General features: G+C 53.5%; 1 protein-coding gene across 2 annotated transcripts in view; it reads left to right on the top strand.

The window, feature by feature from the left end:
* LOC121269029 (receptor tyrosine-protein kinase erbB-2-like) overlaps positions 1-20,834 on the top strand; it is a 145,188-nt gene that overhangs the window by 31,374 nt on the left and 92,980 nt on the right. For both annotated transcript variants that reach the window (XM_041173414.1, XM_041173415.1), the window contains exons 4-11: positions 1,702-1,839; positions 1,970-2,038; positions 2,490-2,608; positions 3,155-3,296; positions 3,445-3,561; positions 4,627-4,753; positions 5,665-5,738; positions 6,887-6,977. In XM_041173414.1, coding sequence (XP_041029348.1) covers positions 1,702-1,839; positions 1,970-2,038; positions 2,490-2,608; positions 3,155-3,296; positions 3,445-3,561; positions 4,627-4,753; positions 5,665-5,738; positions 6,887-6,977 — 877 coding nt within the window. The remainder of the gene's footprint in view (positions 1-1,701; positions 1,840-1,969; positions 2,039-2,489; positions 2,609-3,154; positions 3,297-3,444; positions 3,562-4,626; positions 4,754-5,664; positions 5,739-6,886; positions 6,978-20,834) is intronic.

Genomic DNA, 20,834 nt, shown 5'->3' on the forward strand with positions numbered 1-20,834 from the left:
TGTGAAGACCGATGCAAAGTATTAATTGGGGACTGTACCCACGTCTTCCAGGTCCACACACATGTTACCTCTATGGTCCCTAATTGGCTCAACTCTTTCCCTAGTTATTCTCTTGCTCTTAATATATTTTAAAAAAATCTTTTGGGTTTTCCTTTATTCTACCCACCGATGCTTTCTCATGCACTCTCTTAGCTTTCCTAATTTCCTTTTTAAGTTCCCCCCTGCATTTTTTAGACTCCTCTAAGGACTTTGCTGTATTGAGCCCTCGGTATCTGCCATAAGCTTCTCTTTTTTTCTTAATCCTAACCTTTACGTCCCTTGACATCCAGGGTTCTCAGGACTGGGCCCCCCCACCCCTTGCCTCTACGAGAACATATTTTCCCTGTACTCTCGCAATTTCCTCCTTGAAAACCTCCCACTGCTCTGACGCAGTTTTATCTGCAAGTAGCTGCTCCCAGTCCAGTTGGGATAAATCGTATCTCATCTTAGCAAAATTCACCTTTTCCCAGTTTAGAACTTTTATTCCCGGCCCAACCTTATCCTTTTCCATAACTATCCAAAATCTAACTGAGTCATGGCCGCTATCTTCAAAATGCGCCCCTACTGATACTCCTTCCACCTGCCTGGACTTATTTCCAAATATTGGGCCCAGAACTGTCCCCTCCTTTGTTGGGCTTTCTACTTACTGGCTAAAACAGTTCTCCTGGATGCAACTTAAGAATTTGCAAATAGCTGAGGCCCCAGCACTGATCCTTGCTGCACTCCACTAGTCACTGCCTGCCAACTCGAAAAAGCCCCATTTATGACCACTCTGTTTTCTATCCGTTAACTAATCCTCTAACCATGCTAATATATCACCCTGAACTCCACGAGCCTTTATCTTGCCTATTAACCTTTGATGTGGCACCTTATGGAATGCTTTTTGGAAACCCAGTACTGGTTTCCCTTTATCCACCTTACTAGTTACATACACAAAAAAAACTCTTAATAAATTTATCAAACAGGATTAACCTGTAAGTAAAACCATGCTGACTAGTTCTAATTATGCTATGCTTTTCTAAGTGCATTGTTGAGACTTTCTTAATAATAGATTCCAGCATTTTCCCAATGCCTGATGTTAGGCTAACTGGCCTGTAGCTCACTCCCTCCTTTCTTCAGCTCCCTTTGAAATTGCCTCCAACAGGGACCACAAAATTGATTAACTGCACTTTTGATTTCAGAACTGAGGAAGATGCAGGGAAGTGTAGGGTTGGGAATTGAAGCTTACAGGAGTGGGTGATTAAGCTGAATTAGGGTTATAGCATTCACAGCCTGAATATATTCCCATTCTCTGAAATGGCCTAGCAAGCCACTCAGTTGAAAACCCCTTCACCCCTTCCTTGGATTCACCTAGTTCTGTTGAAGGGTCATGAGGACTCGAAACGTCAACTCTTTTCTTCTCCACCGATGCTGCCAGACCTGCTGAGTTTTTCCAGGTAATTCTGTTTTGTTTTGGATTTCCAGCATCCGCAGTTGTTTTGTTTTTATTTTTATTAAATGCTGGCCTTGTTGGTGGTGCTTACATCTGAAGAATTAATATAAAAAAACAGAGTCTGAGCATCGAATGATTTTGCTGAACTTGAGTGACTCATGTTTTATAAGCCAGCACCAAATAAGATGGAAAGCCTGTGGTACGGTCAGTAATGTGTGTGTGTTTGACAGAAATCCTGATTGGGAGTGTTCAGATCAGCAATAATCCCTGGCTCTGTTACCAAGAGACCATCCAATGGGACGACATTCAGGACAAGAAAAACAGGATCCCTTTTGTAGGACCAGTGGACACGAACCGATCTGAGCAGTGTGAGTATATCCTCAGTGAACTGGGGGGAAATTAAAAGTTATACAACATGTTCATGTGGTGTCAGAGGTGTTACTGAGGGCTATATGCAATGTCTTAATGCTGTTTCTGTTATCTGTCCCTCTCCCTCAGGTGGCAGCTGCAGTCCTGCTTGTGAGTCAGGATCATGCTGGGGCTCAGGTCCCGAATATTGCCAGATATGTGAGTGATTATCCAATAATTTATTTATATTCCTATCACACTGCAACCTGAGTGCAAACCATACAGTTTTATCTGTTCAAATCCTTGCCAATCTTTGCAATTGAGCATTTCTGAGCTTTGCTGCAGCACCAGAGACACTGACTTCAGTAGTTTGACTGATCCATGTAGGAGTGAGAGTGAGGGCTGCTGCATCAGGGCTCTCTCTGATTGGGCAGTGAGTGACATACTGTCTCAGTGACTCTCTACCTGCTTCCACACCAAATATCCTGCCTGAACAGATGGACAGTGTGAGTGGCCTCATGGCGACCTTCTCCCAGGGATTAGTGACACTAAACTCAGGGTGTTGTGTGGGTTGGGAGAGGGGCAGGGAGCCCCGTTATGCCTGTGCATGTGGCCCTGCAATGCACTGGTACCACAGAATGTTTGCACACTACATTTTTCTGTGTTTCAGTGACTCGCAAGATCTGTGCCCCCGAGTGCCTGACTCGGTGTAAAGGACGAGACCCAACCGATTGCTGCCACAGCCAATGTGCTGCAGGCTGCACTGGACCGAAGGACACTGACTGTCTGGTACGTACACGCCCGGAGATCACACCGTTAACAGTGGATAGAATTCAGCAAAAATTTGGACTCATTCAGAGGAAAGCTGCGTTGTTTTAGTCACTTTCTTTTCTGGGGGAGCTGTGTAGCAATCCCGCAGACTGATTAACATTTTAACAGGTTGCGGCATGAGCTCTTCTTCCATGGCTGTAACCATCTTTATACCAGCGATAGACTGGTTAGTACTGTAGGCTGGGAGCGTTTTAAAGGCTCACACAAACTGTATGATGGTGGAGAGAGGAATAGGGGCCACCCACAGTGAGGATCCAACTGGATGTCAAATCATACATCAGAGCTGGAGCTCCACTGTCTCCTGGCTGGGACTGTCTGATCCAGAAGTGGGGCTGCAACCAGTGAGTCAAGGGAGCGGTGTGTAAGATAAAGAAATTTAAGGAATTTTTAAAAAAAATTCTTATCTCTTTAACCCTGCAGCCCTGTCCTGGGTGTTGTGTGCAGCACTAGCTCCGTTAGTATTTCTCTGGTGCGTGGCTGATCTGACTCTCTCTTCTCCTCCAGGCCTGTTACCATTTCAGCAACGGTGGAACGTGTCGGGGGGATTGTCCACCACTCAACATCTACAATGCTCACACCTATCAGATGGAGCCCAATCCCGATGGGACGTACATCTTCGGAGCCAGCTGTGTCAAAAAGTGTCCACGTAAGATCCTGCTGCAACTTTCCTGTGTTTTTAATTCCTTCCTTATTCCTCGAAGTTTATCTCTGACCCTGTTGTAATGTATCTTCTCTCCACCTGCTCCCTCTCTTTTTCCACCTTCCTCTCTCCTGCCTTGTTTTCACTCTCACAGGTAATTACTTAGCGAATAATGTGGGCTCGTGTACTCTGAACTGTCCAAACGACACCAAAGAAGTTAACCGGGGGGATGAACAGAAATGTGAGAAGTGTAATGCCCCCTGTCCCAAAGGTCAGTATTGAGTCAGGAGTGGTGAGGGTAACAGCTCCTGCTGTGTGCACGAATGGGGGTATGGGGCGAGGGATGGTGGGGTAAGACTTTATTTTCTTTATTCTTATATGGCAAGGCCAGCATTTGTTGCCCATCCCTAATTGCCCCTGAACTGACCTTGCTAGGTCATTTCAGAGGGCAGTTAAGAGTCAACCACATTGCTGAGAATCTGGAATCACATGTAGGTCAGACCAGGTAAAGATGGAAGATTTCCTTCCCGAAAGGACATTAGTCAACAATTGGTGATAGTTTCATAGTCACCATTACTGAGACGAGCTTTATATTGACTGCCATGCTGGGATTTGACCCTATGTCCCTACAGCATTTGCCTGGGTGTCTGGATTACTAGTCCAGCGACATTACCACTATGCCACCGTCTCCCCCATGGTAGTCCTAAAGATTCATTAATTTCTCCAACTGCTGAGTGCGGGGAGACCTGTGATTCCTGTGGGCTGTGACTCTGGTTTTGGTAGTGATGTGTATAAATGGGCCCAGATTTAGTGCTTGTCTACTTTGAATGGCGAGCATGGCTTCATTCATAATGCATATTCCTGGCCCTGAGCCAAGATGGGCTCTGGATCCTTCCCTATAGGCAGATTCAGACTGGAACTGGCCACCTCCAGCTTCATTGGGAAACCTGATTTCACAGAATCTCTCAGCGCAGAAGAGGCCCTTTGGCCCATCAAGTCTGCACCGACATGTGAGAAACACCTGACCTACCCACCTAATCCCATTTACCAGCACTTGGCCCATTGCCTTGAATGTTATGAAGTGTCAAGTGCTCATCCAGGTATCTTTTAAAGTATGTGAGGCAACCCGCCTCCACCACCCTCCCAGGCAGCGCATTCCAGACAATCCCCCATTGGCTGGGTGTGTGCAATAGCCAGTTTCAACAGGTGTATGAACAAGGCCTCTGTTGAGTTGGAGTTTGATTTTCTGGACACAAGCCAATATGATTTGTGTGTTTTGAAGTTGTCTAGCACTGGCTGCTTCTCTGCTTATTCCTCACTAAGTTGTCTCTTGCAGTGTGTAACGGCTTGGGTGTAAACAGTCTGAAGGGCGTGCGGGCCGTGAACTCTAACAACATCAATTCCTTCACTGGCTGCACTAAGATCTTCGGAAGCTTGGTGTTTCTTGCCGAGACCGTCTTTGGGTGAGTGCTGCCCACTGTCAACCCTGATCCCCCCTCTAATTACATTCTCTGGCTCTGCATATGCACACGCTCACTCCAGTCATGAGCTGCTCACTCACACACTTTTCCTTTAGTGTAGATCTTCCAAGATCTTGCATGGTTTGGATTAACTTAAACATGCATCAGGGAATTGTGGCACATTTATTTTCCAGTGTGTGTTTGCAGTGTACGAGTTATTCTGTCTTGCATGAGGAGCATCTGAAAATCTAACTCAAAGCTCCTCCCAATGCTATGGTTTCACACAATTTACACTCGTAATCTCCTCTCTCTGGTGAAGACCAGGTGATGTCATGAGTCAGGCATCGTCAGTCAGCCCTGGTTCCCAGCTTCAGATCCAACCGACAGAGATGCTGAGAATCTCTCTGGCGGTAGAACCGTGGAACCATAGAAAAGTTACAGCACAGCAGGAGGCCATTCAGCCCACCTTGAACTATTCTGTCTACAACCTCATCTGACCAGCTCTCCTACCCACACCCTGAGAGACACCTCCAGTACTGTTCCTCAGTTCTGCACTAGCTAACCCCTTTACCAAACAGAAGGTAAGGAGTTTTCAGACTGTGACTGAAGGGCATACAACGTGAGTGAAGGCGCTTCACCTTTGACACGTGATTTTCCAGCTTGAGGCTGATTCTGTCAGTCCTTCTCACTGTCATGCCCTATCACATGAGTACACCTCACTGAAGCGTTCAGTGTCCCTCACAGTCCAATTTTCTGCTGACACCCACTATCGAATTTACATGTTAAGAAGAGCCCCTTGCTGGAGGGACATGGGAAGAGGGGGAACCTACAGAGGAAGCAAAATATTTCAATGTTAATGCAGTGGAGCTTGTCACTTTCTTGGTGGCCTGAGTGTTTATTTTTTGCCTTTTCAGTGACCCAGCTGCGAAGATCCCACCCCTGGACCCAAGGAAGCTGCAGGTTTTTGGTCCTTTGACAGAGATCACAGGTATGGACTCTGCACCCAAGTCCTGAGTCTCAGTCAGGTTGTTATAACTAGCCCTGTTTTTAACTGAGTTCCTGCCCCTCTGGTCAAATGCTATAGGTTCATGGAAGTTTGAGCACAGAAGGAAACCACTCAACCCATAATACCTTTGCTGCTACTAACTCCACACCAGAACTATCTGTAACTCCTTTCCTGCCCCACCTCCAAACCCTTCACTATTTTACATCGTGTTTCTCTAATTATTTGCAGAAAGTCTGAGACTGACTCGGAGCAGCAACCCTGTGTGGTAATGCCACCATATTCTGTATAAGAAGCAATGTCTCCCCTCCCACTTTCATAGAGGCATAGAAGGAGGCCATTTGGCCCATCTTTCCTGTGGTAGCTCTTTGAAAGATCTTTTTAATTAGTTCCACTTCCCTGCTTTTACCCCATAGCCAAACAATTTTTCCCTTTCAAGTATTTATATCATTTCCTTTGAAAGTTACTGTTGAATTTACTTCCATCGCCCATACAGGCAGCACATTCCAGATCATTGTAACTTGCTGTGTTCAAATAATGTTTCCTCAATTCCCCTCTGGTTCCTTGTCAATGACATAAATCTGTAGTTACTGACCTTTCAGCCACTGGAAACAGTTTCTCCTTATTTACTCTATCGAAACTGTTCATGATTTTGAAAACCTCTATTAAACCTCCCCTTAACTTTTTCTGTTTGAAGGAGAACAATCTCAGCTTCTCCAGTCTCAACATGTAATTGAAGTCCCTCATTCCTGGTACCATTCTAGTAAACCACCTCGAAACACCCTCCAAGGCCCTGACATCCTTCCTAAAAGGTGATGCACAGAATTGAGCACAATATTCCAGCTGTGACCCTTTGTGCTAACCCTGAGTTGATCCCCTTCTTACAAATTCACCACCCAGTGGAAAGAACCTTCCTCTATTTAGACTCTCAAACCCTTTCAAAACTTAGAATATTCTGATAAGATGTCTCTTCACTGTCTCTGCCCGAGGGAATAAAACCTAATCTTTCAAGTCTCAACACTAACCCATCCTCAACCACACATTTACAGATCTGTGTACCTGCCACCCAGCCCCTGGTCTGTGCATGTGCAGTGTCATTAATGTGTTTTAATCCGATTTCTCTGGCTCTGCAGGGTATTTATATGTCGAGGCCTGGCCACAGAATTTTACTGATCTAAATGTATTTGAGAATCTCGCTGTCATCAGAGGACGAGTGTTGTACAGGTGCGATTCACCTTGATCAATCTCTGCATTCATGCCAATCCTCATGCTCACATCCAGTCCACACCAATCACTGTGCGCACACCGCGCTCGCACCAATCACTGTGCACACACCGCGCTCACACCAATCACTGTGCACACACCGCGCTCACGCCAATCACTGTGCGCACATCGCGCTCACACCAATCACTGTGCACACACCGTGCTCACACCAATCACTGTGCGCACACCGCGCTCACACCAATCACTGTGCACACACCAATCACTGTGCACACACCGCACTCACACCAATCACTGTGCACACACCGCGCTCACACCAATCACTGTGCACACACCGCGCTCACACCAATCACTGTGCACACACCGTGCTCACACCAATCACTGTGCACACACCGCGCTCACACCAATCACTGTGCACACACCCAGTCCACACCAATCACTGTGCACACACCCAGTCCACACCAATCACTGTGCACACACCGCGCTCACACCAATCACTGTGCACACACCCAGTCCACACCAATCACTGTGCACACACCGCGCTCACACCAATCACTGTGCACACGGTGCGCTCACACCAATCACTGTGCACACACCGCGCTCACACCAATCACGGTGCACACACCCATTCCACACCAATCACTGTGCACACACCCAGTCCACACCAATCACTGGGCACACACCCAGTCCAAACCAATCACTGTGCACACACCACGCTCACACCAATCACGGTGCACACACCGCGCTCACACCAATCACTGTGCACACACCCAGTCCACACCAATCACTGTGCACATGCCGTGCTCACAGCAATCACTGTGCGCACACCGCGCTCACACCAATCACTGTGCACACGCCGCGCTCGCACCAATCACTGTGCACACGCTGTGCTCACACCAATCACTGTGCACACGCCACGCTCACACCAATCACTGTGCACACACCCAGTCCACACCAATCACTGTGCACATGCCGCGTTCACACCAATCACTGTGCACACACCCAGTCCACATCAATCACTGTGCACACACCGCGCTCGCACCAATCACTGTGCACACACCCAGCCCACACCAATCACTGTGCACACACCGCGCTCACAGCAATCACTGTGCACACACCGCGCTCACACCAATCACGGTGCACACACCGCGCTCACACCAATCACTGCACACACCGCGCTCACACCAATCACTGTGCACACACCGCGCTCACACCAATCACTGTGCACACACCGCGCTCACACCAATCACTGTGCACACACCGCGCTCACACCAATCACTGTGCACACACCGCGCTCACACCAATCACTGTGCACACACCGCGCTCACACCAATCACTGTGCACACACCGCGCTCACACCAATCACTGTGCACACACCCAGTCCACACCAATCACTGTGCACACACCCAGTCCACACCAATCACTGTGCACACACCCAGTCCACACCAATCACTGTGCACACACCCAGTCCACACCAATCACTGTACACATGCCGCGCTCACAGCAATCACTGTGCACACACCCAATCCACACCAATCACTGTGCACACACCGCGCTCACACCAATCACTGTGCACACGCCACGCTCACACCAATCACTGCGCACACACCCAGTCCACACCAATCACTGTGCGCACACCGCGCTCACACCAATCACTGTGCACACACCCAGTCCACACCAATCATTGTGCACACACCGCGCTCACACCAATCACTGTGCACACACCGCGCTCACACCAATCACTGTGCACACACCGCGCTCACACCCCGTCCACACCAATCACTGTGCACACGCCGCGCTCACACCAATCACTGTGCACACGCCGCGCTCACACCAATCACTCTGCACACGCCGCGTTCACACCAATCACTGTGCACACGCTGCGCTCACACCAATCACTGTGCACACACTGCGCTCACACCAATCACTGTGCACACACCCATTCCACACCAATCACTGTGCACACACCGCGCTCACACCAGTCACTGTGCACACACCGCGCTCACACCAATCACTGTGCACACACCGCGCTCACACCAATCACTGTGCACACACCACGCTCACACCAATCACTGTGCACACACCGCGCTCACACCAATCACGGTGCACACGCCGCACTCACACCAATCACTGCACACACCCAGTCCACACCAATCACTGTGCACACACCGCGCTCACACCAATCACTGTGCACACACCGCGCTCACACCAGTCACTGTGCACACACCCAGTCCACACCAATCACTGTGCGCACATCGCGCTCACACCAATCACTGTGCACACACCGTGCTCACACCAATCACTGTGCGCACACCGCGCTCACACCAATCACTGTGCACACACCAATCACTGTGCACACACCGCACTCACACCAATCACTGTGCACACACCGCGCTCACACCAATCACTGTGCACACACCGCGCTCACACCAATCACTGTGCACACACAGTGCTCACACCAATCACTGTGCACACACCGCGCTCACACCAATCACTGTGCACACACCCAGTCCACACCAATCACTGTGCACACACCCAGTCCACACCAATCACTGTGCACACACCGCGCTCACACCAATCACTGTGCACACACCCAGTCCACACCAATCACTGTGCACACACCGCGCTCACACCAATCACTGTGCACACGGTGCGCTCACACCAATCACTGTGCACACACCGCGCTCACACCAATCACGGTGCACACACCCATTCCACACCAATCACTGTGCACACACCCAGTCCACACCAATCACTGGGCACACACCCAGTCCAAACCAATCACTGTGCACACACCACGCTCACACCAATCACGGTGCACACACCGCGCTCACACCAATCACTGTGCACACACCCAGTCCACACCAATCACTGTGCACATGCCGTGCTCACAGCAATCACTGTGCGCACACCGCGCTCACACCAATCACTGTGCACACGCCGCGCTCGCACCAATCACTGTGCACACGCTGTGCTCACACCAATCACTGTGCACACGCCACGCTCACACCAATCACTGTGCACACACCCAGTCCACACCAATCACTGTGCACACGCCGCGTTCACACCAATCACTGTGCACACACCCAGTCCACATCAATCACTGTGCACACACCGCGCTCGCACCAATCACTGTGCACACACCCAGCCCACACCAATCACTGTGCACACACCGCGCTCACACCAATCACTGTGCACACACCGCGCTCACACCAATCACGGTGCACACACCGCGCTCACACCAATCACTGCACACACCGCGCTCACACCAATCACTGTGCACACACCGCGCTCACACCAATCACTGTGCACACACCGCGCTCACACCAATCACTGTGCACACACCGCGCTCACACCAATCACTGTGCACACACCGCGCTCACACCAATCACTGAGCACACACCGCGCTCACACCAATCACTGTGCACACACCGCGCTCACACCAATCACTGTGCACACACCGCGCTCACACCAATCACTGTGCACACACCCAGTCCACACCAATCACTGTGCACACACCCAGTCCACACCAATCACTGTGCACACACCCAGTCCACACCAATCACTGTGCACACACCCAGTCCACACCAATCACTGTACACATGCCGCGCTCACAGCAATCACTGTGCACACACCCAATCCACACCAATCACTGTGCACACACCGCGCTCACACCAATCACTGTGCACACGCCACGCTCACACCAATCACTGCGCACACACCCAGTCCACACCAATCACTGTGCGCACACCGCGCTCACACCAATCACTGTGCACACACCCAGTCCACACCAATCATTGTGCACACACCGCGCTCACACCAATCACTGTGCACACACCGCGCTCACACCAATCACTGTGCACACACCGCGCTCACACCCCGTCCACACCAATCACTGTGCACACACCGCGCTCACACCAATCACTGTGCACACGCCGCGCTCACACCAATCACTCTGCACACGCCGCGTTCACACCAATCACTGTGCACACGCTGCGCTCACACCAATCACTGTGCACACACTGCGCTCACACCAATCACTGTGCACACACCCATTCCACACCAATCACTGTGCACACACCGCGCTCACACCAGTCACTGTGCACACACCGCGCTCACACCAATCACTGTGCACACGCCGCGCTCACACCAATCACTGTGCACACACCGCGCTCACACCAATCACTGTGCACACACCGCGCTCACACCAATCACGGTGCATACGCCGCACTCACACCAATCATTGCACACACCCAGTCCACACCAATCACTGTGCACACACCGCGCTCACACCAATCACTGTGCACACACCGCGCTCACACCAGTCACTGTGCACACACCCAGTCCACACCAATCACTGTGCACACACCGCGCTCACACCAATCACTGTGCACACACCGCGCTCACACCAATCACTGTGCACACACCGCGCTCACACCAATCACTGTGCACACACCCAGTCCACACCAATCACTGTGCACACACCCAGTCCACACCAATCACTGTTCACACACCCAGTCCACACCAATCACTGTGCACACACCCAGTCCACACCAGTCACTGTGCACACACCGCACTCACACCAATCACTGTGCACACACCGCGCTCACACCCATCACTGTGCACACACCGCGCTCACACCAATCACTGTGCACATACCGCGCACACACCAATCACTGTGCACACACCGCGCTCACACCAATCACTGTGCACACACCCAGTCCACACCAATCACTGTGCACACGCCGCGCTCACACCAATCACTGTGCACACACCCAGTCCACACCAAACACTGTGCACACGCCGCGCTCACACCAATCACTGTGCACAGACCGCGCTCACACCAATCACTGTGCACACACCCAGTCCACACCAATCATTGTGCACACATCGCGCTCACACCAATCACTGTGCACACGCCGCGCTCACACCAATCACTGTGCACACACCCAGTCCACACCAATCACTGTGCACACACCCAGTCCACACCAATCACTGTGCACACACCCAGTCCACACCAATCACTGTGCACACACCCAGTCCACACCAATCACTGTACACATGCCGCGCTCACAGCAATCACTGTGCACACACCCAATCCACACCAATCACTGTGCACACACCGCGCTCACACCAATCACTGTGCACACGCCACGCTCACACCAATCACTGCGCACACACCCAGTCCACACCAATCACTGTGCGCACACCGCGCTCACACCAATCACTGTGCACACACCCAGTCCACACCAATCATTGTGCACACACCGCGCTCACACCAATCACTGTGCACACACCGCGCTCACACCAATCACTGTGCACACACCGTGCTCACACCCCGTCCACACCAATCACTGTGCACACGCCGCGCTCACACCAATCACTGTGCACACGCCGCGCTCACACCAATCACTCTGCACACGCCGCGTTCACACCAATCACTGTGCACACGCTGCGCTCACACCAATCACTGTGCACACACTGCGCTCACACCAATCACTGTGCACACACCCATTCCACACCAATCACTGTGCACACACCGCGCTCACACCAGTCACTGTGCACACACCGCGCTCACACCAATCACTGTGCACACACCGCGCTCACACCAATCACTGTGCACACACCACGCTCACACCAATCACTGTGCACACACCGCGCTCACACCAATCACGGTGCACACGCCGCACTCACACCAATCACTGCACACACCCAGTCCACACCAATCACTGTGCACACACCGCGCTCACACCAATCACTGTGCACACACCGCGCTCACACCAGTCACTGTGCACACACCCAGTCCACACCAATCACTGTGCACACACCGCGCTCACACCAATCACTGTGCACACACCGCGCTCACACCAATCACTGTGCACACACCCAGTCCACACCAATCACTGTGCACACACCCAGTCCACACCAATCACTGTTCACACACCCAGTCCACACCAATCACTGTGCACACACCCAGTCCACACCAGTCACTGTGCACACACCGCACTCACACCAATCACTGTGCACACACCGCGCTCACACCAATCACTGTGCACACACCGCGCTCACACCAATCACTGTGCACATACCGCGCACACACCAATCACTGTGCACACACCGCGCTCACACCAATCACTGTGCACACACCCAGTCCACACCAATCACTGTGCACACGCCGCGCTCACACCAATCACTGTGCACACACCCAGTCCACACCAATCACTGTGCACACGCCGCGCTCACACCAATCACTGTGCACAGACCGCGCTCACACCAATCACTGTGCACACACCCAGTCCACACCAATCATTGTGCACACATCGCGCTCACACCAATCACTGTGCACGCACCCAGTCCACACCAATCACTGTGCACACACCGCGCTCACACCAATCACTGCACACACCCAGTCCACACCAATCACTGTGCACACACCGCGCTCACACCAATCACTGTGCACACACCGCGCTCACACCAATCACTGTGCACACACCGCGCTCACACCAATCACTGTGCACACACCCAGTCCACACCAATCACTGTGCACACGCCATGCTCACACCAGTCACTGTGCACACACCGCGCTCACACCGATCACTGTGCACACACCGCGCTCACACCAATCACTGTGCACACACCGCGCTCACACCAATCACTGTGCACACACCGCGCTCACACCAATCACTGTGCACACACCGCGCTCACACCAATCACTGTGCACACACCCAGTCCACACCAATCATTGTGCAAACACCCAGTCCACACCAATCACTGTGCACACACCCAGTCCACACCAATCACTGGGCACACACCCAGTCCACACCAATCACTGTGCGCACACCGCGCTCACACCAATCACTGTGCACACGCCGCACTCACAGCAATCACTGTGCCCACACTGCGCTCACACCAATCACTGTGCACACACCCAGTCCACACCAATCACTGTGCACACACCCAGTCCACACCAATCACTGTGCGCAAACCGCGCTCACACCAATCACTGTGCACACACCCAGTCCACACCAATCACTGTGCACACACCCAGTCCACACCAATCACTGTGCACACACCCAGTCCACACCAATCACTGTGCACACACCCAGTCCACACCAATCACTGTGCGCACACCACGCTCACACCAATCACTGTGCACACACCCAGTCCACACCAATCACTGTGCACACGCCGCGCTCACACCAATCACTGTGCACACACCCAGTCCACACCAATCATTGTGCACACACTGCGCTCACACCAATCACTGTGCACACACCGCGCTCACACCTATCACTGTGCACACACCGCGCTCACACCAATCACTGTGCACACACCGCGCTCACACCAATCACTGCACACACCCCGTCCACACCAATCACTGTGCACACACCCATTCCACACCAATCACTGTGCACACACCGCGCTCACACCAGTCACTGCACACACCGCGCTCACACCAGTCACTGTGCACACACCGCGCTCACACCAGTCACTGTGCACACACCGCGCTCACACCAATCACTGTGCACCACACCGCGCTCACACCAATCACGGTGCACACGCCGCACTCACACCAATCACTGCACACACCCAGTCCACACCAATCACTGTGCACACACCGCGCTCACACCAATCACTGTGCACATACCGCGCTCACACCAATCACTGTGCACACACCCAGTCCACACCAATCACTGTGCACACACCGCGCTCACACCAATCACTGTGCACACACCGCGCTCACACCAATCACTGTGCACACACCCAGTCCACACCAATCACTGTGCACACACCCAGTCCACACCAATCACTGTGCACACACCCAGTCCACACCAATCACTGTGCACACACCCAGTCCACATCAATCATTGTTCACACACCCAGTCCACAGCAATCACTGTGCACACACCCAGTCCACACCAGTCACTGTGCACACACCGTGCTCACACCAATCACTGTGCACACACCCAGTGCATACCAATCACTGTGCACACACCGTGCTCACACCAATCACTGCACACACGCCGCGCTCACACCAATCACTGTGCACACGCCGCGCTCACGCCAATCACTGCACACACCCCGTCCACACCAATCACTGTGCACACGCCGCGCTCACACCAATCACTGTGCACACGCCGCGCTCACACCAATCACTGTGCACATGCCGCGTTTACACCAATCACTGTGCACAAACTGCGCTCCCACCAATCACTGTGCACACACCCATTCCACACCAATCACTGTGCACACACCGCGCTCACACCAGTCACTGTGCACACACCGCGCTCACACCAGTCACTGTGCACACACCGCGCTCACACCAGTCACTGTGCACACACCGCGCTCACACCAATCACTGTGCACCACACCGCGCTCACACCAATCACGGTGCACACGCCGCACTCACACCAATCACTGCACACACCCAGTCCACACCAATCACTGTGCACACACCGCGCTCACACCAATCACTGTGCACATACCGCGCTCACACCAATCACTGTGCACACACCCAGTCCACACCAATCACTGTGCACACACCGCGCTCACACCAATCACTGTGCACACACCGCGCTCACACCAATCACTGTGCACACACCCAGTCCACACCAATCACTGTGCACACGCCATGCTCACACCAATCACTGTGCACACACCGCGCTCACACCGATCACTGTGCACACACCGCGCTCACACCAATCACTGTGCACACACCGCGCTCACACCAATCACTGTGCACACACCGCGCTCACACCAATCACTGTGCACACACCGCGCTCACACCAATCACTGTGCACTCACCGCGCTCACACCAATCACTGTGCACACACCCAGTCCACACCAATCATTGTGCACACTCCCAGTCCACACCAATCACTGTGCACACACCCAGTCCACACCAATCATTGTTCACACACCCAGTCCACAGCAATCACTGTGGACACACCCAGTCCACACCAGTCACTGTGCACACACCGTGCTCACACCAATCACTGTGCACACACCCAGTGCACACCAATCACTGTGCACACACCGCGCTCACACCAATCAGTGCACACACCGCGCTCACACCAATCACTGTGCACACGCCGCGCTCACACCAATCACTGTGCACACACCGCGCTCACGCCAATCACTGTGCACACACCGCGCTCACACCAATCACTGTGCACACACCGCGCTCACACCAATCACTGTGCACACACCGCGCTCACACCAATCACTGTGCACACACCCAGTCCACACCAATCACTGTGCACACACCGCACTCACACCAATCACTGTGCACACACCCAGTCCACACCAATCACTGTGCACACGCCGCGCTCACACCAATCACTGTGCACACACCGCGCTCACACCAATCACTGGGCACACACCCAGTCCACACCAATCACTGTGCACACACCGCGCTCACACCAATCACTGTGCACACACCGTGCTCACACCAATCACTGTGCACACACCGTGCTCACACCAATCACTGTGCACCACACCGCGCTCACACCAATCACGGTGCACACGCCGCACTCACACCAATCACTGCACACACCCAGTCCACACCAATCACTGTGCACACACCGCGCTCACACCAATCACTGTGCACATACCGCGCTCACACCAATCACTGTGCACACACCCAGTCCACACCAATCACTGTGCACACACCGCGCTCACACCAATCACTGTGCACACACCGCGCTCACACCAATCACTGTGCACACACCCAGTCCACACCAATCACTGTGCACACACCCAGTCCACACCAATCACTGTGCACACACCCAGTCCACACCAATCACTGTGCACACACCCAGTCCACATCAATCATTGTTCACACACCCAGTCCACAGCAATCACTGTGCACACACCCAGTCCACACCAGTCACTGTGCACACACCGTGCTCACACCAATCACTGTGCACACACCCAGTGCATACCAATCACTGTGCACACACCGTGCTCACACCAATCACTGCACACACGCCGCGCTCACACCAATCACTGTGCACACGCCGCGCTCACGCCAATCACTGTGCACACACTGCGCTCACACCAATCACTGTGCACACACCGCGCTCACACCAATCACTGTGCACACACCGCGCTCACACCAATCACTGTGCACACACCGCGCTTACACCAATCACTGTGCACACACCGCGCTCACACCAATCGCTGTGCACACACCCAGTCCACACCAATCACTGTGCACACACCGCGCTCACACCAATCACTGTGCACACACCGCGCTCACACCAATCACTGTGCACACACCGCGCTCACACCAATCACTGCACACACCCCGTCCACACCAATCACTGTGCACACGCCGCGCTCACACCAATCACTGTGCACACGCCGCGCTCACACCAATCACTGTGCACATGCCGCGTTTACACCAATCACTGTGCACAAACTGCGCTCCCACCAATCACTGTGCACACACCCATTCCACACCAATCACTGTGCACACACCGCGCTCACACCAGTCACTGTGCACACACCGCGCTCACACCAGTCACTGTGCACACACCGCGCTCACACCAGTCACTGTGCACACACCGCGCTCACACCAATCACTGTGCACCACACCGCGCTCACACCAATCACGGTGCACACGCCGCACTCACACCAATCACTGCACACACCCAGTCCACACCAATCACTGTGCACACACCGCGCTCACACCAATCACTGTGCACATACCGCGCTCACACCAATCACTGTGCACACACCCAGTCCACACCAATCACTGTGCACACACCGCGCTCACACCAATCACTGTGCACACACCGCGCTCACACCAATCACTGTGCACACACCCAGTCCACACCAATCACTGTGCACACGCCATGCTCACACCAATCACTGTGCACACACCGCGCTCACACCAATCACTGTGCACACACCGCGCTCACACCAATCACTGTGCACACACCGCGCTCACACCAATCACTGTGCACACACCGCGCTCACACCAATCACTGTGCACACACCGCGCTCACACCAATCACTGTGCACTCACCGCGCTCACACCAATCACTGTGCACACACCCAGTCCACACCAATCATTGTGCACACTCCCAGTCCACACCAATCACTGTGCACACACCCAGTCCACACCAATCATTGTTCACACACCCAGTCCACAGCAATCACTGTGGACACACCCAGTCCACACCAGTCACTGTGCACACACCGTGCTCACACCAATCACTGTGCACACACCCAGTGCACACCAATCACTGTGCACACACCGCGCTCACACCAATCAGTGCACACACCGCGCTCACACCAATCACTGTGCACACGCCGCGCTCACACCAATCACTGTGCACACACCGCGCTCACGCCAATCACTGTGCACACACCGCGCTCACACCAATCACTGTGCACACACCGCGCTCACACCAATCACTGTGCACACACCGCGCTCACACCAATCACTGTGCACACACCCAGTCCACACCAATCACTGTGCACACACCGCACTCACACCAATCACTGTGCACACACCCAGTCCACACCAATCACTGTGCACACGCCGCGCTCACACCAATCACTGTGCACACACCGCGCTCACACCAATCACTGGGCACACACCCAGTCCACACCAATCACTGTGCACACACCGCGCTCACACCAATCACTGTGCACACACCGTGCTCACACCAATCACTGTGCACACACCGCGCTCACACCAATCACTGTGCACACACCGCGCTCACACCAATCACTGTGCACAAACCGCGCTCACACCAATCACTGTGCACTCACCGCGCTCACACCAATCACTGTGAACACACCCAGTCCACACCAATCACTGTGCACACGCCCGCTCACACCAATCACTGTGCACACACCCAGTCCACACCAATCACTGTGCACACGCCGCGCTCACACCAATCACTGTGCACACACCGCGCTCACACCAATCACTGTGCACACCCAGTCCACAGCAATCATTGTGCACACACCGCGCTCACACCAATCACTGTGCACACACCGCGCTCACACCAATCACTGTGCACACGCCGCGCTCACACCAATCACTGTGCACGCACCCAGTCCATACCAATCACTGTGCACACGCCGCGCTCACACCAATCACTGTGCACACGCCGCGCTCACACCAATCACTGTGCACACACCGCGCTCACACCAATCACTGTGCACACACCGCGCTCACACCAATCACTGTGCACACACCGCGCTCACACCAATCACTGTGCACACACCGCGCTCACACCAATCACTGTGCACACACCCAGTCCACACCAATCATTGTGCACACACCCAGTCCACAGCAATCACTGTGCACACACCCAGTCCACAGCAATCACTGTGCACACACCCAGTCCACACCAATCACTGTGCACACACCCAGTGCACACCAATCACTGTGCACACACCCAGTCCACACCAATCACTGTGCACACACCGCGCTCACACCAATCACTGTGCACACACCGCGCTCACACCAATCACTGTGCACACACCCAGTCCACACCAATCACTGTGCACACACCCAGTCCACACCAATCACTGTGCACACACCACGCTCACACCAATCACTGTGCACACACCCAGTCCACACCAATCACTGTGCACACACCGCGCTCACACCAATCACTGTGCACACACCGCGCTCACACCAATCACTGTGCACACACCCAGTCCATACCAATCACTGTGCACACACCGCGCTCACACCAATCACTGTGCACACACCGCGCTCACACCAATCACTGTACTCACACCCAGTCCACACCAATCACTGTGCACACACCGCGCTCACACCAATCACTGTGCACACATCCAGTCCACACCAATCACTGTGCACACACCGCGCTCACACCAATCACTGTGCACACACCGCGCTCACACCAATCACTGTGCACACGCCGCGCTCACACCAATCACTGTGCACACACCGCGCTCACACCAATCACTGTGCACACACCGCGCTCACACCAATCACTGTGCACACACCGCGCTCACACCAATCACTGTGCACACACCCAGTCCACACCAATCACTGTGCACACGCCATGCTCCCACCAATCACTGTACACACACCGCGCTCACACCAATCACTGTGCACACACTGCGCTCACACCAATCACTGTGCACACACCGCGCTCACACCAATCACTGTGCACACACCCAGTCCACACCAATCATTGTGCACACACCCAGTCCACACCAATCACTGTGGACACACCCAGTCCACACCAATCACTGGGCACACACCCAGTCCACACCAATCACTGTGCCCACACCGCGCTCACACCAATCACTGTGCACACACCCAGTCCACACCAATCACTGTGCACACACCCAGTCCACACCAATCACTGTGCACACACCGCGCTCACACCAATCACTGTGCACACACCCAGGCCACACCAATCACAGTGCACACACCCAGTCCACACCAGTCACTGTGCGCACACCACGCTCACACCAATCACTGTGCACACACCCAGTCCGCACCAATCACTGTGCACACGCCGTGCTCACACCAATCACTGTGCACACACCGCCCTCACACCAATCACTGTGCACACGCCACGCTCACACCAATCACTGTGCACACACCGCGCTCACACCAATCACTGTGCACACACCGCGCTCACACCAATCACTGTGCACACACCGCGCTCACACCAATCACTGTGAACACACCCCGTCCACACCAATCACTGTGCACACGCCGCGCTCACACCAATCACTGTGCACACGCCGCGCTCACACCAGTCACTGTGCACACGCCGCGTTCACACCAATCACTGTGCACACGATGCGCTCACACCAATCACTGTGCACACACTGCGCTCACACTAATCACTG

This window comes from Carcharodon carcharias, chromosome 23 (assembly GCF_017639515.1).
Source record: "Carcharodon carcharias isolate sCarCar2 chromosome 23, sCarCar2.pri, whole genome shotgun sequence".
In the NCBI taxonomy this organism is placed as follows: Eukaryota; Metazoa; Chordata; class Chondrichthyes; order Lamniformes; family Lamnidae; genus Carcharodon; species Carcharodon carcharias.